This window comes from Vulpes vulpes, chromosome 12 (assembly GCF_048418805.1).
Source record: "Vulpes vulpes isolate BD-2025 chromosome 12, VulVul3, whole genome shotgun sequence".
NCBI lineage: Eukaryota > Metazoa > Chordata > Mammalia > Carnivora > Canidae > Vulpes > Vulpes vulpes.
In genome coordinates this window covers 3761053-3786283 of record NC_132791.1, presented here as the reverse complement: position 1 = coordinate 3786283, position 25231 = coordinate 3761053, and the positions used below count along the sequence as shown (strand labels likewise).

General features: G+C 44.3%; 1 protein-coding gene across 5 annotated transcripts in view; it reads right to left on the bottom strand.

Moving 5' to 3' along the window:
- ASTN2 (astrotactin 2) overlaps positions 1-25231 on the bottom strand; it is an 854920-nt gene that overhangs the window by 457455 nt on the left and 372234 nt on the right. For all 5 annotated transcript variants that reach the window (XM_072727526.1, XM_072727523.1, XM_072727524.1 and 2 more), the window contains one exon: positions 21305-21472. In XM_072727526.1, coding sequence (XP_072583627.1) covers positions 21305-21472 — 168 coding nt within the window. The remainder of the gene's footprint in view (positions 1-21304; positions 21473-25231) is intronic.

Here is a 25231-nt window from a genome sequence, read left to right as displayed (position 1 = left end):
GCTGATGCACCTCCAACGTGCATTTCCCCCTTCTATAAATAATGGTCCCACTTTCTTCCTAAAATGGAAACCCTAGAAAATTCTGACCTGACTCCATTTTTTCACCCTCAACATCCAAATGGCACCTCAATCCCACTGATTCTACATCTTTGTTGTCACTCAGACCCATCCCTTCCCATCTTTCCTACTATCAGTGCCCCAGGGAAGGCCTTCAACACTGTTGGAAAAACACTGCTGAAAAAGTTTCGTCACTGGTGTTGAGCTTTCAGTGTCCTTCCATCAATCTGAGTGATGGCCAGTTATCTTTTCAAAGAGCAGCTACACCCATGGCTCATTCCTCAAATTCTCAGTGGCTCCCTGCTGCTCTCAGGACAGAGTCTAACATCCAAAGCCCTTCATGACTGGGCCCCAGCCAACCGTCCCAGCCTTCTCAATGGCTCTCCCTCCCTTGTTTGTACCTTTCCTGCCCTAACCTCCTCTTAGGTTTACTGATCATAACAGGGCCATCTGGGACCCACCTGCAGACCCGGGTCTGCTTCTTGCAGCAGGTCTGTCCTGATCCCACTCCTTGAGAAGAACAGAGCCTGAGACTCGGAGAGAGTGATGTTCAGCAGAGGAGAGACCAGAGGTTGAGAGCGAGTAGGAGGCAAAGAGAAAATTAAGCGGCAAAATGGTATTTAGTAAAAGTATGAGCTCATCTGGGCAGTTCTGAATGCAAGCAGCATCCTCAGGGAATGTATTTCACAACGATGACTCCTCTGCAACCTTGTGCAAATCTTTCTGCTTTTCTAGGCTGCCGTCTTCCTGTGCAGGAAGATGAGCAGCTAATACACAGAGATCCCCAAACACCCTTCCAAGCTCTGTTCAAATCCCAGTCCTTGATTCTTCTTTTAACACACGCAGGTCTTGTCTCTTGAAGTCAGTGTTTCCCTAGGGACGGAGGGGGGGAGGCCTGAGTGCAGCCAAGTAACAAGAGGAAGGACGGGGATCTTCAGAAAGTGAGGAAGACTTCTCTAGAATTCTGCTCAGCCAACTGTGCTGTGTGACCCAGGGCAGGGCCCCTCCCTCCCTGGGACTCAGTCTCCCTATCTGTGCCCTGAGAAGGTTGGTCTGGATGACATCCAAGCAACCTCGCAAGGGTGCCTCTGCTGTCCCTTTGTTCCTTACACTGTTGCAGTGACACGTTTCCTCCTTGTTCATCCAGAAGCACCTGAGACACATCTGGATGTCCGCGTGATGGCTGCAGGCCCCTCAACACCATTCACCCTCATGCCTCTGAGGCCAAGAGGAAGAAGAAGAAAACCAAAAAAAAAAAAAAAAACAAAAAAAAAAAAATACAACAGAGGCCAAAGGGTCCTGGTGGCCCAGGCTGGCGGTCAGGCCTGACGGAGATCAGAGTCCTTCATCAAGGCCACCGGGGGCTACAGGCACGGACTCAGCCATGGGGAATGGACTGGGCGCTGAGGGCCGGCGACAGGCCTCGCCTGAGCGCCCACCTCAGGGTCTTGCCCAGGGCGGGCCCTGTGTCCAGGCCACAGCCGTCCCTGAGTGCGCCCCGTGCACGACTGTCTGCACATCATGTCTAGGAGGAGAGCACGAGGGGAAGAGATCCATTAAAATTACGGCAGTGAGGATGGAGGGGCTGAGGCAACCTCACCAGCCGCGGGATCAGACCAGAGGTAGCCGGTCCCAGGCCCCAGGAGGGTCGTGACTCCTCACATGGTCGCCCGAGCAGGCCTTGCCCTCCCCCACTGCCCCCCGCCGCCCCAAGTCACCTGAAGGGGGGCCCCGAGGGGCTGGGGCAAGGGGAACACATGCAGCGAGGGAAATCAGCAGCCCCATGGGAATTAAGGCCACGGGGGGCTGAAGCCTCCTCTTGCTTCGCAGGGACCTAGTGGCCTCCACTGGCTGCTGCACTACTCTGGGCCTCAGTTTTCTCATCAGGAAACACACATCTTTTTTTTTTTTTTAAGGTTTTATTTATTTATTCATGAGAGACACATGGAGAGAGGCAGAGACACAGGCAGAGGGAGAAGCAGGCTCCCTGCGGGGAGCCCAACGTGGGACTCGATCCCAGAATCCCGGGATCATGACCTGAGCCAAAGGCAGATGCTCACCACCGAGCCCCCCAGGTGTCCAGGAAATGGACATCTTAACCCCAATTCTTAAAACTGTCACAAGGACTGGCAGGGATATATTACACAAGATCATGGGGCGCCTGGGTGGCGCAGTGGGTTAAGCCTCTGACTCCTGATTTCAGCTCAGGTCATGATCTCAGGGTCATGAAACCAAGCCCCACGTCAGGCTCTGCGCTCAGCGTGGATCTGCCTGGATCCTCTCTCCCTCTGCCCTTCCCTCCTCCTCCCCGCATGCACTCCCTCTCTTAAAATAAAATAAAACCAAACAACAGCAACCCAATTACCATGTCACCAGAGGTGCATGCAGATGGCCTCAGGGAAGTGTGAGTTGCTGTCATTGCTGCTGGGGTCACTGGGCTCCCCCTCCCCCAGGCCCTACTTCCTCTCTGGCTTGCTCCCCCAGCCCCTCAGGGCCGCAGCCCCTCACCGGGCTTCCTGCTGCAGAGGTTGGTTCTTTCTTCCCTTTCCCCTCCCCACATGGCTCCTGCCTCATCTCTGGCCCAGATCTTACTTTTTTTTTTTTTTACTAATAAATTTATTTTTTATTGGTGTTCAATTTGCCCACATACAGAATAACACCCAGTGCTCATCCCATCAAGTGCCCACCTCAGTGCCCGCCACCCAGTCCCCCCCACCCCCTGCCCTCCTCCCCTCCTCCCCTCCTCCCCTTCCACCACCCCTAGTTCATTTCCCAGAGTTAGGAGTCTTCCATGTTCTGTCAGATCTTACTTCTGACCATTCCTCAGTAGTGCCCTTCCTCTGCACCCAGCACCGGCGGGATCGTGGCGCAAGAAGAATCCATCCGATTCTCTACCACCAGCAGCTGACACTCAGGTAACACTGAGAAGAAAATACATGCTGCCACAGGTGTGATTGGGGCTGGGGAGGGGAGCGTGTGCAGAGAGCTGCAGGGTCACGGGAAAGGGCATCAGACTTAGCCCCAAGGTCCCAGAGGTGCCAGTGAAGAGGAGGGATAATCATAAGAGGGGACACTGTAATGTAGCGCATGTGGCCCTCACAACAAGTCTACGGGCAGGTTCTAGTTTCAGCTCCATGGTACAGATGAGGAGACTGAGGCCCCGAGGGGTTGTGGCGTGATGTCACAAACTGAAGGGTGCCAAGGCCAGGGCTGCAATCCAGAGACAGGGCCGCTGGCCCCAGGCTAGAGTCCCGCCTCTCTCCCACGGGGGTAGAGGAATTTGCCAGGCAGAGGAAAGGGTGGGAGCAGAGGAAGGTCATAGCACAGTGAGAAATAGGGGCCCTTTGGCTTCTCCAATCAGCAGAACCAGAGGGCACAGCAGGCACGGAGGAAACCCTCCCCTTATTCTGCAGGTGTCCGGAAACTCCTGGAAACCCCATATCCCCTCTACAAAGACAGTCCTGTCCAGACGCTGGATCCAAGCATCGTGCATGGAGAGAGGATGTTTAAAGCAGAGAAGGTACCCCAGGTACTGGGGTGAGGACAGGGTTTGAGCTCTGCGTTTGTCACCCAGAGGCTCCATGACTTTGCAGTTTCCTGTCTCTGGCCAAGACCCTATCCCCTCAGTTCCACAAGGTTGATGAGGCCTCCCCCATCACTGAACAGCGTCCAGAATGCTCTGTCCCCATATGGGCTCCATAACACAGCCTGCTTTTACGATGATCATTACAGGGAAATTGGCTGCCTTCATGTTCTTTCCTGCCCGTGGCTCTCACTCGGACCCCTTGGCTGTAATTTGGCAAAAGGGAAGAAAAGGCTAAGAGCGGCTCACGGATCCCGTTAAGCATGCCATGTTTGATCTACTTTCTCACCTTTTGTCCACCCAGCCACTGTGTGAAGCAGGGGCTAACGTCCTGATTTTACAGATGAGGAAACTGAAGCCCCCGGGGGGTTAAACAACTGGCCTCCAGTTTGCACAGAAAGAAAGAAACAGGATCAGGATTCGAATCCCATTCTGCTCGCCTCCGGAGCCAGAGCTCCCCTCACCCTGCCCCAGGTAAGATGGCTCAGCGCCATCCTGCACGTCACTCAAAATGACCCACGGTGGTGGCTCTACCGGGCCGCCTACCGCGCCTCCACCGGAGTGTGCCAGGATGTAGACGAGAGGGGCCCCTGGGGCTCTGCTTCTCCACTAGCTGATGGGTGGGTGGCCTCGCTCAAGATCCTCCATCTCTCTGAGCCTCATCTTTCTTACCCGGAAGACGGGGAACATAAGTCCTGTTCTGTCCTATTCACAAGGATGCGGTAAGGATAAAATATACACTATTCTGTTCAGGACGCAGGATGATTAATAATGCAGTTGTTCCCCCACTTGCACAAAACCTGAACCGGCAAAGTGAAATACACAAAATAGATTAAGCAGAGGGTAATTATTCATTTTGCAAAAGAGTTCTTCACTCTACAAAAGAGATGCACTGATGGTTCTTTTTTCAAGCACCAGCTATCTTTGCGAGCTTAAAATCAAATCTCATTTATAAAATTAAAGCGAGAAAGAATGATGATTTTCCAGATGTGCACGGAGTACAATGGGCCACACACAGGGATGTGTTCTGAGCCAGCCATCCACGCCCTGAGGTAAGGGGGTCCGGACACCCCAAGGATGGAGCCTTTGTCTCCAGCTGGTGAGGACTTGGGGGAAAACAAAGAGAACCGGTGGGCAGCATGTGGCAGAGGGGGCTCTTCCTCAGAGTGACCTCAGCCTCAGCTCGAGGCAGATGGGCAGGGTCACAGCTATAGCTTCCCTGGGAAACTGGAGAACTGTCATCTGCAGCACTTCCATCTGGAATATGATACCATTTTACATAATGTGTATGTTCAGCTGAACCCAGCTAAGTTCCACTTTGCTAATCCCATTTCTGATTATATCCATATTCATGGTCTTCCTCTCCCCCTCCTTCTGGGCTCTCTTCTGGGCGACAGTTCTCTCTTCTCTTCTCCGTCACCCTTTCTGTGTTTCAGTCTTTGTGCGTTTGCTCCTGCCTCAGTTTCCCTCTTTGGTCTCTGTGTTTTCTGTGTGTGCCGTTCTCTCATTGTGCACCTCTTCGTTCCTCACTGCACACCCTCCTGTAAGCCTCGTTCCTCTGTAGCCCTCAACAGTGAAAGGAACTTGAGGGTAGGTCAGACAGGCGCAAGGTAAGTCCCCAGACCCACTTTGTCCACAAAAGAGACGAAACAAGGGCAGGCTGCCTACTTCGAGGGTTAATGTAATGATTACATAAGATATGGAAAGTAAAGGTGCCTAGAGCAGAGAACACAGTCACATCCTGGTAATTCCACTCCCCCTACTTTTCTTCCTCTTTATCTGGATTTTTCTGCATTCCCCTCCTTTACCGTCACTTCCCATCTATTTGCTCTCTTAGTCCCATTCTCACACAGGCACACACACCTGAGCCCCTGCCTCACCTGCTGCCCCAGGCCCTCTCCCTTACCCATCCCCAGACCCCGCCCCTTAACCCCTGCCCCAGCCTCCTTATCCATCCCCAGACCTCGCCCTCTTACCCTTCTGCCCCTAATGGGATCCACCCCTTTACCTCTCCCCAGATCCCACCCCTTTACCCCTTTACCCCTCTCCAGATCCCGCCCCTTTACCACTGTCCAGGCTCCACCCCTTATCCCTCCCCATTTCCCACCCCCTTACCCCTCCCCAGATCCTACCCCTTTACCTCTCCCCAGGCTCCACCCCTCTCCAGGCCCCGCCCCTTTACCTCTCCCCAGGCTCCATCCCTCTCCAGGCCCCACGCCTCTATCCCTTCCTTACCCTTCCTCAGGGTCTACCCTTCAGCCACCCCTTCCCCAGGCCAACCCCTCAATCCCAGCCCCAGTCTCTGCCCCTCTCCCCGTACCCCAAAAAGCCCCCACATTCTGACAATGATTTAATTACAGAACAGCACAGGTTCCCATTATACTAAGACACACATTTTTTCACAAAATATTTTTATGGTACATTTACTGGTATATGATGGAGAATCTTCATGAATCATTAAAATTAAGCAACATGTGTCTACGTGGCCTGCACCAGGCTTCACTAGGGAGTCAGGCTTTGCTATTAAGTCCATTTCGGGCCTTTTGAAAGGTTGTAGCAGACCCTTCATACTGTACAGGGTGAGCCACTGACCTCACCTGACTTGTGTGAAGCATCCTGAATTCCTGGATGCCCTGTCCTGAGGGACAGCCTCGGTGTGATCAGCATCAAATCCATACACCTCCTGACCCCTGTTGTCTGGTAGAAACTCGTCTATTGAATTTTAATTAAAAAGACCATTTAACAAAAAATAACCAAAAGACTGGGACAACACACACACACACACACACACACACACACACACTTCTCAGAGACCTTTCATCACCTGCATTGAAGTGGAAGCTGCCCTCAGTGTAGGAGAAGAGAAAGGGCAGTGTGGTGTAATGGGCTGGCTCCCATCAAGCAACCAGAAAAGGCTAGTGCTATTGCGGAGCAATGTGTTTTAACCAGTTTTGTGGAGGCCACTTCTGCTCAGAAATCTGTCAGCACGCCTTCCGTTCCATCATGATTAAGACTTGTGGGTTAAGCGTTGTCAGCACTGAGGGTTCTTTTTGCCCCTGATTCAATAATTCTCATTTGTTGAACACATATATTTGCCATATTATGTAGCAGGTACTTTGTACTGATTACAATCATCACAATAACCTAGTAAAGGTGAATACCTTTTCCTTTGATAAAAGAGAGCAGGAAATTGAAGCTTGGGGAAAATTAAGCAATTTGCTCACAACCGCCCCGATAGTTTTCAGGCAGAGCCAAGATTTTAACCCAGGTCTGCCTGACTTCAGTGCTTCCATTTTTTTCCCCTTTTCCTCTGACTGCCTCTCCAAAAACAAAACAGCCCACGCTGGGGGCAGCTTGGTTTTGAGCAAATGGAGGTGGTGGCAGTGTCTCATCTGCTTCTCTTCGTCGTGACTGACTCAGCCTTGAGTCTCAGTCAATGTTTGTGAAAGAAAGACGTTAATGAAGCTGACGAGGAACTCGCCATGCCCCAGATGTCCTGCACGGAAACACTTATTTGCATGAATGGGTGGATTGGATCATAAGCCTGGAGACAGACCTGAAAAAACACTGCCAGAGCTGATACCACCTTCAGATGTTGTAAAAGATTTCTGAAGGCATTGGCCGAGCCGGGGGCCTACATACCAAGGATAAAATATTTTGATTGCTGAAGTTGTTCTCAAGAGATGGAGAAAGCAAGCTTGAGCATGGTGGTCAGGAGACCTCTACTCCACCACGAGCTTCCTGAATGACTTGAACAAAGTCCCTGACGCTCTATGATCCCCAGCCTCATCAGCTGTAGAAAGGTGTTAGACTGGAGGGTCTGCATGGTTCTTCCCAGCCTGGACCTCTTTGTTCTTTGCACCTCTAGCTGGGCCCTACAGCAGAATCTTCAAAGGCTTCTCAGGGGAAAGGTTGGAGAGGTCACTGTCATGAGTTAATACTTTTCCCTCCCAAGATTAAGGGGCGCTCAGGGCTGTGCAATGAAGGGTTGACACCCTCAGATAAGCGCCCCCTGAGATTTTGTGCCCAAGCCTCCTCCCTCATGCCTCCCTGAGTCCCAGCCCTGCTTGGTACAGTGCTCACTGTAGTGAGCTCCACTTGTAGTGCATGTTCATGTCACTGGTTCACTTCTCCTGTCATCCTAGGTCATGGGTGTCTGTTATTGTCCAAATGTTTGTGTCTCCCCAAATTCATATGTTGAAGCCCCTAACACCCAACATGATGGTATTTGGAGGTGGAACCCTTCAGAAATAATCAGGGTGAGATGAGGTCATGAAGCAGGCCCTTGTGATGGGATTATAAGGAACAAGAGAGGTAGATCCCGCACTTTCTCCACACACACTGCAGAAAGGTCATGTGAGGACTAGAGAGAAGTCAAGAAGTCGGTCTTCCACAAGCAGAAAGGTAACTCTCACCAGGAACCAATTCAGTGGTATCTTGATGTTAGACTTACCAGCCTCCTGGGCTATGAGAAATAAGGTTCTGTTGTTCAAGCCACCAGATATTTTGTTATGACAGCCCAAGTGACTAAGACAGTGTCATCCTCTCCCGGATCTTCAGAGACAGTGTGAAAACTGGTCCTGGATCTCATACACATGTGGGGGACATAGCTTTGGATCCCCTCCTTTCTGATGTCAAAAGTATGGAACCAGTTTGTTAGAAAACACCAAGGGACAGAGATGGCAGCTTCTTTTGTTGATTCTCCCCAATACTGGGCACAATGCCCAACATATAATTTGTGTTCAGTGAATCATTGCAATGAATGAAATGCAGTATCTTGATTCCAATAACTTCTTTCCGCACCACCGTGACCACCCTGGCCCAAGCCACCATCGCTTCTAACCTGGATAATCCAATCAGTCTCCTACGTAGTTTGCCCTGCTACCACTCTTGCCTGTTCCCTATAGATTTTTCTCAATGGAGTGGCCACAATGATCCTTTTAAAATTAAGTTAGGTGACATCAGTCCTCAGGTCAGAACGCTCCTCTGGCTTCTTACTGAGCTCAGGCTGAAAGCCAACGTTCTTACAATGTCCTGCAAGGCTCTGGCCTTCTGGTCCCCCGCTGACCCCAGCTCCTAATACTTACCTAGTGTCCAGTGAAGCTCATGAACATTCTCCTATGTGATCTTCCTCAAATATTTGAGGCACAGCCTGCTCTCAGAGCCTTTGTCCCGGTCCTTCCCTCCACCTGCACTCTGCTTTCCCTAGATATCCACAAAGTATGCTTTGCTCCCACACCTCCCTGGTCATGCCTGCCTTGAACACCCTACTTAAATTTGCAACCACCCCTCTCCTTCTCATTCACAGCTCACTCTTCCTGCAGCCTCTTTATAAAAAAAATCATCTTCTAACATAAGATACAATTTATTTGTCATTACATATACTCTAATTATCTGTTTGTCTCCTGCCCCCACTAGGATGTGACCTGCATGATGGCCACAATTTTTATATATTCTGTTCATTCCTGTCAGCACCTGAGATCCAGCTTGAATTAGATGATTGAGAAATAAATACCAGTTGAATATTAAATGAACAAATACATAAATGAATGAATACCAAAACCACTTCTTTAACTCAGATGTCAAAATCAATTTACTAGACCGACAACGGATCGGCAAATTTTTCCTGTAAAGGCCCAGGTGGTAAATATATTAGCTTTTGCAAGCCACAGTCCTGACTTCTCAACCATGTTATGGTAGCAAAGACTCATAGGCAATATGTAAACTAATGGGTATGGCTGTATTTCAATACAACTTTATTTATGAAAAACAGCAGTTGTGCTGTGGGCTGTGGTCTGTGGGCCCCTAAACTAGACTAAGCTCCATCAGTGCACAGCATAGCACCTAGCACAGCACTGCTACTCAAGAAATAATTTGAAAGAAGCAACATATGTGTGAAATGTAGTTCTACTCTTTACTCTGTGTCACAGCACTGTCCCAGTGAACTTGCTGTATTGGAAATGTTCTACATCTATACTCTCCAATATGGCAACCACTAGCCACATGTAGCTATTGAACACTTGAAATGCGATGTGAATTAATTAAATAGCCACATATGGGTAGGAGGCAGCCTATTGGACACAGTAGCTCAATCACAACATTGCTTTGCTTCATGATCCAACTCTAGTCCCCCCTGCCCCCAGGAAATCTTACCTGACTTCTAAGGCTCATGGTAACTGTCTTTTTTTTTTTTAATCCTACGATTCTCATTTCATGCAATTCATGTTTTGACCACAGCTATAACAATACTTAGTGTTCACTGAGCTTGAGTTTTGTGTACCATTCACTGTGCTAAGCGCTGAGTACATTTTATCTGGTTTAATGCTGGGTAGAGCACTGACTTTCAATGCATATTTGCAATATGCATTCAAAGTTGGAGAGCACTCAGAGAAAATCTAATGTACAGCTGATCCTTGAACAATATGAGGGATGGGGTGCCAGGCCCTAGGCACAATTGAAAATCCATGTATAATTTTTGACTCTCCAAAATTTAATTACTAATAGCCTACTGTTGACTGGGAAGCCTTACTGACAACCTAAACAATCAATTAACACATATTCTGTATGTTGTATGTATTATATCTTGTATTATTACAATAAAGTAGACTAGAGAAAAGAAAATGTTATTAAGAAAATCATAAAAAAGAGAAAGTACATCTACAGTATCATATTGTGTTTCTCGAAAAAAATCTGCATGTAAGCAGACCTTCACAGTCCAAGCCTGTGTTGTTCATGGGTCAACTCTAATTTCCTCCTATATTATACACAGAGAAACTGAGGCCCAGAGAATAAAGTGACATGTCAAAGGTCATACTATCAGTCAAAATTGAAAATCTAGTAGTGAAGCTCATGGACTTTGTCTCCAAATCCAATGTTTGTTCTTTCATTCACTCATTACATCATTCATGATTAAACATCAACAGCGTACTGGACAATTTTCTGGGTTTGGGGTTAAATGACATATACCACAGGTGCAATCTTCACCTTTATACAGCATGTGGTCTCTTGGAGAGCTAGGAATTGAACATGCAATTAGAAGTTGTGCCCACTTGACGGGATGAGCACTGGGTGTTATTCTGTATGTTGGCAAATTGAACACCAATAAAAAATAAATTTATTTTTAAAAAAAGAAGTAGTGCCCAGATAGCACAGATTAATGGTTAAGGGGATATGCTCTGAACCCCAACTTCTAGGATTCCAAACTAGACTCTACCACTTCCTAAATATGTGACTTTGGGAAAATCTATTGACTCAGATGATTTGATTTCCTCATCTGTAAAATGGTCATAGCAGCGTATTACACCAATTCTAAGACACATGGCTTTCCACATTTTCATACTCTTGAAATGAGGGCTTGTGTGTGGTTAATATCTTAATGGATTTTTTTCTTAGCGGTAAATGAAATATTGGCACATGTCTCTGACTGTGTCTTGCTTCAGTTAAAATATGATTGTATCTACCTTCTAGGGCTATTGAGGGGATTAAATAATATATGTGAAGCCCTGTGAAGAGAGCCTGACACATAGCCTGTACAATGGGCATTATTATTATTATTATTATTACTATTATTTACTCTGAAGGAAAAATAAAGTAGTATAATGTTGCTACTCATTGGGAATAACTGAGTCTAGAAGGTCAGCAAAAACCTCCTTCAGGATGAGACATTTAAGCTGAAACATGAAGGGTGAGGAGGAGGAGGAAAGAAAGGGAAGAATAAGGCTCATAAGGAGAGAGGGTGGGTGGAGAGTAGACTGTCGCATGCAGAGGGAACAGCACCTGCAAAGACCCCGTCACAATGGGTGCTGGAAATGACTCATGATTAACCACTGTGGATTGCTTCACAACATAACTTTACCATCATCTTCCTTTTCCATACGTCTGTTTATTGATACTTCACTATCAGTAAGGTATTACAAGTATATTTAAACAGTAGGGTAGGCACCACTTATAGAAACACCAAAATATTTTTGTAATACACTTGCTGAATAAAATTAAATATAGTCTCTAAATGCCTGTAAATTATATTTGTGATGATGAAGCTAATCTTAAAAGCTGAGAGCTTCCCTTCTTTTTGGCATATTTACTCGAGAGGTAATAATCAGAGATACCCCCAAGTTATTTTTCCACTTGCAACTTTACCAGATGATGCTTCAGACCTCTCATAACCTCTTCCTTTCAAGGTCAGAAGCAAAGGTTACCTTGGACTTTTGGTGAGGCTGGCAACCTCCCTGTAAGAAAACATTTTCAGTTCCTTTTTTTGCAGTCCATTCTAACCTTCTTGTCCTTCCAAATTTTTGAACAGTCATTCCTGCTGCTTTCTGTTGTGGGCTTTCTGAAATTTTATGACCTCATCGTTGACACAGATTGTCCTTCTTCAAAAGACCTCAACCCTCTTCTACGACAGAACATTTAACAACGCATCTAGACCAAATCTAGCAAGACTCCTGAATAGAGATATAAAATGGTTTCCCTACAACTCATAAATGCTGTCACAGTTCCATCCCTCAGTGCTGTATCTCTCCCTTGCCGCCAGTCCGATGGGTCCTTTTATTTTTTTCAAGTCAACTTATTCTGTAAATTCTTTGTCCAAAGGATTCATGCCTACCTCTGAGAATTCTCTGCAAATACTTATCAAAGAGAGAATGCCAGAATGTCTCTCTCTTTTCAATGCTAAGCAAACTTCTCGAACACTGACTCCTCAAATAGTAGCTTCTTACTCAGTCTGGGTCCAAATCCCAGCTGTGATACTTAGTAAATATATGACCTTGGGAATTTCATTCAACCTGCTTTAAGACATAGCTTCTTGTATGAAAAGTAGAAGCAACAATAACTATGTAGACATATTGCTATCAAACTCAAGATAGTTATAGAAAGCCACAGCAATTATGCTTGGTATACAATAAGTGCATAATAAACTGTAGATGTTATTATTGTTACCCCAGTATTAATGTACCCCATGATATCATACTAAAACTCCACCATGCCTCTCTTAACTGTAAGCTATCTCTGGCCATTGCCTAACACCCCCACCCCCATCTATAATATATAGGCAATGAACCTGCATCAAATGGATCTGATGAGATAAATGGGATTTTATGGTTAACATTCATTTTGTGGCCTTTAAACAGAAAAAAACCCACTTGGTTTTGAATGTTTTTTGTTGGAAAAAAAAATTTTTTAAAGTTTGATTTCATTATCTCACATGTCTGAATAATGAGGCACAGGGTCCATTAATTGACAATAAGTTTAGATGAATTTTGTTTAATTCAGGTTCTAGTAAAGCTCTGAACCAAAGAATGGTGATGTAGAGAGCAGTATGAATCCTGAGAATAAGAGTGACTCACTTCATGGAAGTTTGATTTCCCTAGTTGAGGCCCACTGGAATAAGAACATGGTTTGATACAGTAATCCTAAACCTATAAAGGATAGAACTTACTTTATTTGAGTTCAAAAGACTAGTGTTACCCACCTCGAAGAAGGAGAGTTTCAGAAGAGAGCTGTACCAGGTAAAAGTCTTTAGCAAAAACCCTTAGCCAAAATGTCATTGCCAACACTTAGAGAGCTGTCCATGGTTCTGACAACAGAACCTTGCACCCAACCCACTGGTCAAGCCCTGATATCTCAACAAAAGTGGTTTCCCATTCATTCATTCAGCTATTCATTTAATCAATCATCCATCCATCCATCCATCCATCCATCCATCCATCCATCCATTCATCCATCCATCCAAGAAAAGAGGTATTGATGCAGGAACCGTTTCAGTGTCTGAGCTACAGCAATAAATAGGATGAGCACAGGACAAGTTTCAATAAAACTTATGTTCTCATACACAAATCTCTCTTCTTTGGTCTGCCAGGAAGTTGGCTCTCAATGAATAATCTCAATTTATTTAACTGTGTATCTTACCCATGCTCCAACTTACTTAAATCCTACATATCTGGTACCTGGAAACAACCATGCTACAGTCTGCTCAAGGCAGGGACACTCTCCATCTCTGAATTCTTGAACTTACAACTTCACAAAGTCCTTGTGTCCCATTAAACTTTAATAATACAAGGCTTAGTAAATAACAAGAAAAACCTATAAACATCAGAAATATTTAGTACACTATAAGACATATATGTGACATAACCACATTCAATGTATTCTCATTTCATATCTTATTGCAAGTGCGAAGTGGCTGCTGAAGACATGAAAATAAACTGAATATGATGGTGAACATGACTGAAGTTCATATCAATTTGAAAAGAAAATTCAATCTGCTTTAAATGCCATTTACAAATTGTTTCAATCATACTTACACTGTAAGTTATTAGTGCGCAAAAGGTCATAGAAACATGAATTTTGAGCTGAGAAATATCTTAGGAATTATTCAGCGTTGTAATTCATATCTTGCCACTAATTTACTGAGCGACACTGGGCAACTTGCTTAGCCTCAGTGGCCTTCAGCCTCATTAGATCAGACTAGATGATCACTAGGGATCTTTCTTGCAGTAAAAGTTGTTTCCACTAATTTCTTTGTGGAAGAGAATGAACATAAAGTTCACAGTGTATGCCATACTCAAGGTCAAATGACAAATCTGTGGCCAAGCTGGCACTAGGATTGAGAACCTGGGACGTTTTATATTGCACTAGTTTAAAAGTCACATGAGGACTAAATGAAAGGCCAGCAGATAGGAAGTCCAGGTTATGGTAAGTTTCTCTGTTAGGTGATCAGCTGCTAAAGGTCAGGCACAATATCCTATTTTGTTTTTAAATAATTTAACACAGTACACAATGATGGATTAGAGGTGTCTCATGAAATATTTATTAAATTAATTGAAAAACATATTGAATTAACTATGCGAAGCCCCTAGGGCTTGCAAAACTGATTATAAAATAACATTAGACACTATGATTTGAGTGCCTACCGTACATTAAGTACTGTGCTGAGTGTATCTGAAATGTTATTTTTCATCTCATTCTCACAGCACCCTGCCAAATAGGACTTGCTCTCATTTTTTACATACACAAAAAAAGAAGGCTTGAATATATTAAACGACTTTCCCAAAGCCCTTCTACCAGTACACAGAGAGGCAAAGATTTGAACCTGCTCTGACTCGAAAGGATATTCCAATTCTACTCAAGTTCACTAAATACTTGAATGAATAAATAAAGAAATGAATGAATTACTGACTAAATGCATTACTGTTCTGCTGTTACTTCCTTTGTGTGGGTGAATCCATACTGTCAAAGATTTTGTGTACAGAATTTAGCATGATACCACACATGTGCAGAACTTTAGTAAAGCTGTTTCACCATAGGATTTTCCCTCTGTGACATTCTGAAGAGTCAGAGCCAGATCATTTAAATAGTCTGGCGCTGCATTGTATGGGACTATAGCAGGTAGTTCTTGAATATTCACTTCTGTCCTCAGAGAGATGAAGCGTGATGGTAGCCTATTCTGGAAAGCAGCATAACACCACCCTCTGGCAACATTTTCAGGCCTTCTCTAAGCCTTCATTGAATCCTTCCTTGCCTTGGTCCTGTATTGGTTTGTTCTCATCCCATTCACCATAATAAAGGTAAATGTTCAATGACTGACCTTCTAAAGAAAAATAAGCCATGATTTGTAACATTAACCAATCTTGTTGGTATACATACCTTCACCATGGCCAATTTTCAAGCTATTTACATGACATATCCAAACAAAGAGTTGGGAAGAGATGACAACAACCAACTCTCATGAGTCTCACGAGCTGTCATACAGGCCAGCTCCAGCACACCATGTATCCACTTCCATAATCAGCCCTGTGGGTGGTACTAATTGTTGAAATCCCTGGAAGAACACACTCGAGCTAGGCTATGGCACACAGCCAGGAAAACTTGGCCAAGTTTATCCATGCATCATGGCAATTATATATTCTTCAGCAGCACTACATCCCTACTTTTCTCCTTCTTCTTGCTAAGTTTAGAGGAATGATCCTTCTTATTGACACATCCACTAAGGCTTTAAGACATGATGAGCAATGTTGGGACTCTATGACTTTGTTCAGTCCGATAGATCCCACTCACAGAAGGAGGAGCTTACTGAAAGGAAGCAAAGCCACTTTTGATAGATCTAAGGCCTGAATATGCACAGGGGTTGGGGGATTAGTTTTTCCATGACTTCACCCATAGTCTAATTCCTGATGGAAAGCAAAAGAGGAGAGGCCCAGCTATTCCTTTGGACAGATAGAGGTTCCCCAAAACACCTGGACAGATATGGAGGGTAGTTTCCCTTTTCCAGTGGCCAACATAGTCTTATTAAATCACTTAGCAGTTATTAGAATCTTCAGATCTTTATCTTTCTAGGAGTTCTCTTCATCTTACCTTTCCAACTTCATCACCTGCCTCCTCCCAGTTCTCCTCCTCCACCTCATACGCAGCAGATTCTCTAGATGCCAGCCTAGCTACACTGCTTTCTGGTCCCTGGAATAATTATAAACTTTCTTCCTCCTGATTTCAATCATTAAGGTCCCTCTGTTAAAGGGCCCTTCCTACTCACACTCCCTACTGATTCTACAAGGTTCAGCTAAAAGGTCATGCACTCCATGATGCATCTCCTGAAATACCCATCTAGAATACATTTCTCCCTTTTCTCCAGGCATGAGCTACTTTGTTAATGCCTGTTCTTGATTTATCCCACTTTGTGTCTTTTATAATAGCTATATATGAGCATATTATTTTTATCCCTGTGAAAATGTGAAATCCATGAAGGCAGGAACATTGTCCAATTTGTCTGTGATTTCCCATAGCACTTAACACACAAGACTTATGAGTTGTGGAATTAAGAAAATCTTGCTTGAATTGAATCTAACAAATTGAAATAAATTTTTCAAAATGGGTCTGAGTCAAGAACCATGAAAATATATTCAGGGATCTTATGTTCCCATTTCCACTCTTTACCTGTACATAATCCCATATATTTATGTCTTGAATGACTTCTAAGAGTAAGGCACTTTGTTGGACACTGGTGTGGAAAGGATACAGGAGTAAATTAGATACAGTTCCTGCTTTAAGGACCTTATATTAGGCAGGGTAGGCAAATTTCCAAACAATAATTCAAGTTTTAATCAGATTTTGAGTCAATAGAAAACTCTGATGATACTGTAGAAGTCATCCATTCTACCAAGAGGAAAGGAGAGGTAATCAGTGAATGGGATTTTTACAAAGTAGATGATTAAAGGATGGGAGACATTTTAGGTAGACAGAGGATCCTGAACTCTAGTCATAAGGTAAAACTTTGCATGGAGTGCTTGGGAGGACTATTGTGAAGATGAACAGAGTGAAGACTGCAAGGCTATGCTCTTGGGGATGGGGGAAATGGGAGAATGAGGCCGGAGCCTTGTAGCTTGGATGGTTCCTGGTGACTCTGGGAAATAGTTAATTTGAGTTCTGGTGTAAGTGAAAATGGAGGAAGAAACTAAAAATCGGTATATAAAATTGTTTCAAGGAACATATTAATTTCCTTTATCCTTTCATGATTTTCTGTGCACTAATTATATGTCAGCATTAGGCTAAGTTTTAAAGATACAGAGATAAGCAAGACGCAGGCTTTGAATCCCCCTTTGCTAGCCCTTAACCAAACCTACGGTCTGGTGACAGCCCCAGACAAGGAAAGAACAATGGCTGGGTACGGGGACGAGGACTATGACACAGAGAAGTGCAGAGGCAGAGAGAGTACAGAGTACATGAGAGCAGAGAGGAGGGCTCCTCAATCTGGTCAGGGATTTGGGCTGAATGGAATGGAAATAAAAAATAACGCTTGATCTTCCAGTAAAAGGGGGAGAAAGACATTACAAGAGGGAAAAAACGGCCCACTAAAGGGATGTAGGCATGAGATGGCACAGAGCCTTTAGGGAATGACAGGTAACCAGTGTACCTGGAGCCCCGGGTGTGTGGCAAACAGAGATAGAATATAAAGTGGCAGGGGCACCTGGGTGGCTCAGCAGTTGAGAGTCTGCCTTTGGCTCAAGGTATGACCCTGGGGTCCTGGGATCGAGTCCTGCATCAGGCTCCCTGCAGAAGCTTGCTTCTCCCTCTGCCTGTGTCTCTGCCTCTGTGTCTCTCATGAATGGATAAAGATAAAAATCTTAAAAAAAAAAAAGAATATAAAGTGGCAGATGTGAGCATCACTTTATCAGATAAATTAACAAAGATGGCAGCTGGGACTTCTACTGTTTGTGTGGAAAACAAGAGGACTATTTGGGAGGAAGAATGTTGAGAGCCTTGGTGCACCAAGAGTCGTCTTTCGCCAGAAGTATCAGCAACAGCTGGTAGCTTTTTAGAAATGTGGACTCTTAAATCCACACTAGACCTGCAGAGGCTTGAAAAACACTTTGTTAAGAGCAAAGGCTCCTAAGTTTGAATCCTGGCTCTGTATCTGCTGGCTACGTTGACTTTGATCATCTCACTTTTCTTCTCTGGCATCAATATTGTCAGTGATAAAGTTGAGAAGGTCAACCCGGTGGATTCTAGTAGCATTTTCAGGTCTATGGTGTGTGTGTGTGTGTGTGTGTGTGTGTGTGTGTGTGTGTGTGTGTGTTTAATTCTAGGGGATTTTGGTAGGAGAGCCGATCTTTTCCAAAACTGGCTAAATGCCTCCTCCTTGAATGACCCCCTGTTTGGAATTATGCCCTCAAGCTTGCAGCTAAAGGAAAAGATCATCAGAAAGAATGAACTTGCACCTGAAAGCAAATCAGCTGGGAAACCAGAAGGTCAGACCCTCAGGCGCTCACAGCTCTGCTAGCTGGGGCTTTGTGTAGGGAGAGAGGGGAGGGGATCCCTTCTCTTCCCTCTCTCCAATAATCTTGCCTGCTTTTTAAGGAAGGAAAAAGAAAAAGAGAATGTACAGGATCAGATCCAGAGGCACATAATTCCACGAGGACTCTCCTGGCTGTTGTGTGAGGATAATCGTGTGTGTGTGTATGTGTGTGTGTGTGTGTGTGTAGGCGTGCACATGTTTGGGGAATAAAGAGGTACTGCTTAGGGTGACAGTGCCTTAAAGCCTCTTTTAATTAAGAGAAAGAAGATTCAGCTGCCTGGTCAAATGGTACACTAGAGCTGCATTGCATTTTCCAAATAGCCTCCCCAATAGGCCTATGTAAAGGCTGCAAAAATATGTCTAAATAGGCTCCCAACAAAAAAATAAGAAGGGATGGTGGTCAGAAAGCCAAATCCTTGCCCAGCTCTGCAGAGACTCAAGGGTCAACCTGGAGAAGCCCTCTCTTCACCCCTGAACTGTTGCCCCAGGAGAAATGGAGGAGAACTGGAATAGAGGGAGCACCTCATTGACCTGGGCTACTGAGAGCCTGCAGCTCGGCAGAGGCTGCCCCATGGACATTGTGCAGTGGGTTTTCCAGGCAAGATGGCCAGACTCTTGTTAATGAAGAAAGAAAATATGTTACACAGGGACTATAGCAAGATACGCTGTAGGGAAGAGCACAGGACTGGTAGCAAGAACAGCTTCATTTCTAACTTGCTCTGGCACCTTGGCAACAACCTTCTCTCTAATTTCTATCTCCCTATTTGTGGACATGAACAGACACCATTGATTAAGCGACAACTATAGGGATGCCTGGGTGGCTCAGCGGTTTAATGTCTGCTTTCAGCCCAGGGCATGATCTCGGGGTCCGGGATCGAGTCCCACATCGGGCTCCCTGCATGAAGCCTGCTTCTCTATCTGCCTGTGTCTCTGCTTCTCTCATTCCATGTCTCTCAGGAATAAATAAATAAATAAATAAATAAATAAATAAATAAATAAATAAAATCTCACCAAAAAAGGTAACAACTATAAAGAAGATACTGTCCACTTTCTAAGTATTTACTATAAATAAGACAGTGTCTCCTGGGATTAAATACCATGTACCTGCTGTTGACTCCCAAATTTCTATCTACAGCTAAAATTTCTTTGCATTTGACTTTTGGACCTCACTGCCTATTTTCTGTCTCTACTTGATGTTTAGTAGTCATCTTGAACTTATATCCAAAACAGTAGCCTTGATCCCCTTCACCTCAATCCCGACCCTCCTATAGCATCATCCTCTGACTCAATGAAAGAGAAGTCTCGCTTCTTCATCCCACTGCTCAGACTGAACCATTTGGAACCACATTTGACTCCTCTCCACTTCTCACCTTTCATATCCAGGAACAAGTCCTGTTAATTCTACCCTCTGAACATGTCTAGAATGTGATCATCTTTTTCCCCTTACCCTGGTGGGTCAAGCCATTGCCAACGCTTGCCTACATTGGAATAATGGTTCCCCTGACCATTGCGTGTAATAACAGCTCCACTCCCACTCCCGGCTTAGCATCCCTTATGCTGTGTGCTCTCCCCCAGCATGCAGCATCACTTGACCGAGTGCATATATCATCATCCTGTCTGCCTGCTGCAGCACGGTCCAACAGAACTTTCTGCAGGGGTGGTAATGTTCTACATCTGAGTTGTCCAAGAGGTAGCCATTAGTCACATGGAGCAACACAGCACTGGATATATGGTGAATGTGCCTGGGGAAGTGATTGCTGACCTCATTTAATTCTACTTAATTTAAATTTAAACAGCCACATGTGGCTAGTGGCTACCTTGTTAGACGGTATAGACCAAACGTCTCCTTAGAATATAAACTTAATTAGAGCAGAGATTATGCCTATTGTTTTCCACTGCTATATCCTCAATGCCTGGGAAAGTGTGTGCCTATTCAATAAATATCTGTGAGATGTCTCAGTAAATGAATATACTAGGGGCTTTCCATGCGTTATCTCATTGAATCCTAACAACAATCTCGTGGGTTAGATGCTATGTTCATTCTCTGGTACCCGAGAGAGAGGAAGCGTCTTTCTGAAGAACACCCACCTAGTTTGTACCCTGTGACCAACATCTCCCCATTTAAGATGAGTAAGTCCTGGGGACCTAGCATACAACAGAGTGACTGTTAACAATGCTGTGTTATAGGGGATCCCTGGGTGGATCAGCGGTTTAGCACCTGCCTTTGGCCCAGGGCGTGATCCTGGAGACCTGGGATCCAGTCCTGCATCGGGATCCCAGCATGGAGCCTGCTCCTCCCTCTGCCTGTGTCTCTGCCTCACTCTGTCTCTCTGTCTATCATGAATAAATAAAATCTTTTTAAAAATGCTGTGTTATACTCTTGAATGTTGCTAAGAGCGTAGATCTTAAATGTTATCATCATTAAAAAATGGTATGTGAAGTGATAGGGGTGTTAATCAGTCTTAACGTGGTAATCATCTCATAGTGTATCCACTCATGACATCATCACAGCGTACGCCTTACACGCTCGCAATGTTATGTCAATTATGTCTCAGCAAAGCTAGAAAATATGGCAAAGAACATCCAGCTAGTGAGAGGTGAATAGGATCTGATGATGTTCAGATACCTTGCTTTGCTGAAACTGGACCAGACGCTGTCTGTGGGCCTTTCTACTTCTGGGATTCTGTGGTTTTATAGAACTTTCTGCCTGACCTAGTGATGGCAGCACAGAGTTTAACTACCAATGGAACTAATGGGCCTTCAGGTAAAACCCATTGTCCATGGCTTGGAAACCAGGATGCTTCAGGCAGAAGACGTGCAGGTCATCTTGCAGCCTGCCTCCTCCCTCCCTTCAACCCCAGCCTGGCCCCACGGCTCACCAGTTTCGGGGTCGCAGAGCTGCTCGCAGGCATCTGTTGTCCGCTGTCCGCAGAGGTCCCTCACCCATGGGGAGGTGGCATTGATCTGGTAATACAGGGACAGCTTGGCAGGGTTTAGCCAGTCTGAGACGTCCAGGTAGCTCCCTTCACTCACCACGAAACTGCTTCCTGTGGGTGAACAGAGAGAAAGACGGCTACTGTCTTCCCAACTGCAGGATGAGGATGTGTCCTGCTGCAGGTCGAGAACAGAGGTGGGTGCCTGCGAGCAATCCCTCCACCCCACGTCCCCTGTGCTCAGTTGTCTACCCACAACAACAGGGCATTTTTGCATGTGCCATAGTATCAGCAGCTAGTAGAGAAAAGGACAAATCAGACACAGAGACAGGTCAGCCTAGTGCATAGACATTGGGCTCTTAGGGCTCGGATTCAAATCCAGAATCCACCCTTACCTGCCATTGACTGTGCAAGTTACTAAATACCTCTGGGCCTTGGTGACATCATCTGTAAATAGGAATATCAATGGAGGGGATTCCTGGGTGGCTCAGTGGTTTACCGCTGCCTTCAGCCCAAGGCATGATTCTGGAGTCTTGGGATCGAGTCCCACATCAGGCCTACATGGAGCCTGCTTCTCCCTCTGCCTGTGTCTCTGCCTCTCTCTCTCTGTGTCTCTCGTGAATAAATAAATAAAATCTTTAAAAAAAAAAAAGGAGTATCAATGGAACCCACCTCGTTGTTGTAAAAATGGAATAAATTAATGTGATAAAATGCTATGCTTAGCTGGGGCCTGACTTGTCCTAGTACAGAATATTTAAATATTAAAACTTGAAACAAACAAACAAAAAAACCCTGCTACTATCCCTGTCACCCAGGCCACCTCCTCCACCCTCTCCCCACCCCCAACAGGGGTCATTCATTCAACAGAGGCCAGGTATGAGATATTAATGGGAGAGACTAGCTGGGTAGCTTCTTGGCCTCCTGGCCCACTTTTTTTTTTTTTTTTTTTTTTGTATTAGAGAAAGAGAGGGAGGTATGGGGAGAGAGAGGAATTCAAAGAAATCCAAGGCACCTCTAAAAAAAAAAAGCCGCATTTGTGCCACATAAAATGCCTTAATGTTGGGGAACAATGGAATTTAGGGTGAACTGGCACAGCAGGTTCTAACAGACTGGAGTAGCTGCAGGCCCGCTCCAGCCAACTCTGGCCACAAATGGATCTAAAAACCAGCAGTACCAGAATGTCAGCTTTTCTTTAGGAGAGGCTAAAAATTCAGATTTTGATTGCAATCAATTTAGAAATAATGACTTAAATTTGTTCTTATGCTTGTGTAAGTCAGGGGTGCCTGGGTGGCACAGTTGGTTAAGCCACCAATTCTTGATCTTGGCTCAGGTCGTGATCTCAGGGTCTTGGGATCAAGCCCCATGTCAGGCACCCTGCTCAGCAGGGAATCTGCTTCAGGATTCTCTCTCTCTCCCTCTCCCTCTGACCCTCCCTCAGCTTCCTCACACACTTTCTCTCTCTAAAATACATAAATCATAAAAAAATTTGTGTAAGTCAAACAAAAGACTCTACTTTGGAATAATTGCTTTAAAATACTCCCCTTAGGATTATGCTCAGTGAAATAAGTCAATCGGAAAAGGACAAACATTATATGGTCTCATTCATTTGGGGAATATAAAAATTAGTGAAAGGGAGTAAAGGGAAAGGAGAGAAAATGAGTGAAAATATCGGTGAGGGTGACAAAACATGAGAAACACCTAACTCTGGGAAACAAACAAGGGGTAGTGGAAGGGGAGGTGGGCGGGGGGGTTGGGGTGACTGGGTGATGGGCACTGAGGGGGACACTTGGCGGGATGAGCACTGGGTGTTATGCTAAATGTTGGCAAATTGAACTCCAATAAATTTTTTTTTAAATAAATGAATAAATAAATAAATAAATAACTCCCCTTAACATATGCATATATGTACACACATACATATGCATCTATACACACATGTATACATACATGAACACATACATATATGGATTACAATTTACACACACACATATTCTTTGAGGACAAAGAACAGAAGCCTGTGTAGGGTGGCTACATATTGGGTAGAAATGGTAAGTTTATGTATGTAGTAATACGGAAAGGTAGCTCACAGCAATTAGACAACAAAAAGGAATAAAAGACATCCAAATTGGTAAGGAGGAAGTAAGACTTCTACTATTTACAGAGGATGTGATGCTGTATATAGAAAACCCGAAAGGGATGCCTGGGTGGCTCAGTGGTTGAGCATCTGCCTTCAGCTCAGGGCATGATCCTGAGGGGGATCAAGTCCCACATCAGGCTCCCTGCAGGGAGCCTGCTTCTCCCTCTGCCCATGTCTCTGCCACTCTCTCTTTTTGTCTCATGAATAAATAAATACAATCTTAAAAAAAAAAGAAAAGAAAACGCTAAAGACTCCACCAAAAAATGATTAGAGTTGATACATGAATTCAGTAAAGTCATAGGATACAAAATCAATATTCAGAAATCTGCTCCATTCCTATATACTAATAATGAAGCAGCAGAAAGTGAAATTGAGAAAACAATCCCATTTAGAATTGCACCAAAAACAATAAAATATCTACAAATAAACTTAACCATAGAAGTGAAAGACCTGTACTCTGAAAACTATAAAACACTGATGAAAGAAATTCAAGATGATGTAAAGAAATGGAAAGACATTCCATGCTCATGGTTTAGAAGAACAAATATTGTTAAACTGTCTATACTATCCAAAGCAATCTACAGATTTAATGTAATCCCTATCAAAATATCAACAGCATTTTTCACAGAACTAGAACAGACAAAGTTGTATGGAACCACAAATGACTATGGATAGCCAAAGCAATCTTGAAAAAGGAAAAACTGGAGGTATCACAATTCCAGACTTCAAGTTATATTACAAAGCTGTAGTAATTGAAACAGTATGGTAAAAATAGACACCCGGATTAATAGAACAGAATAGAAAACCCAGAAATAAATCATGCAGTTATATGGTCAATTAATCTTCAATGAAGGAGAAAAGAATATCCAATGGGAAAAAGAATGTCTCTTCAACAAATGACGTTGGGAAAACTAGACAACTATATGTAAAATAATGAAACTTCTTTCATATGCCATACACCTTCATAAACTCAAAATGGGTTAAAGACCTAAATGTGAGAGCTGAAATAATAAAAATCCTAGAAGAGAGCATGGGTAGTAACTTCTTTGATATTGGTCATAGCAACATTTTTCTAGATATGTCTCCTGAGGCAAGGGAAATAAAAGAAAAAAATAAGTCATTGGGACTACATCAAAAGAAAAACTGCACAGCAAAGGAAACAATCAACAAAACTAAAAGACAACCTGCTGAACGAGAGAAGATATTTGCAAATGACTTATCTGATAAAGGGTTAGTATCCAAAATATATAAAGAATGTATAAAACTCAACAACCTAAATATGAATAATCCAATTTAAAAATAGGCAGAAGACATGAACAGACATTTTTCCAAAGAAGACATCTAGATGGCCAACAGGCACATGCAAAGATGCTCAACACCACTCATCATCAGGGAAATGCAAATCAAAATCACAATGAGCTATCACCTCACACTTTTCAGAATGGCTAAAATCAACAACACAAGAAACAGCAGGTGTTGGCAAGAATGTGAAGAAAAGGGAGCCCTCTTACACTACTGGCGGGAATGCAAACTGGTGCAGCCACTATGGAAAACTGTGGTGGGGTTCCTCAAAAAACAAAAAATAAAATTACTTTATGATTCAGTAATCACACTCTTGTGTATTTACTCAAAGAACACAAGAACACGAACTCAAAGAGATACGTGCACCCCTCATGTTTATAGCAACATTATTTACAATAGCTAAACTACAGAAGTAGCCCAAGTCTCCACCAATA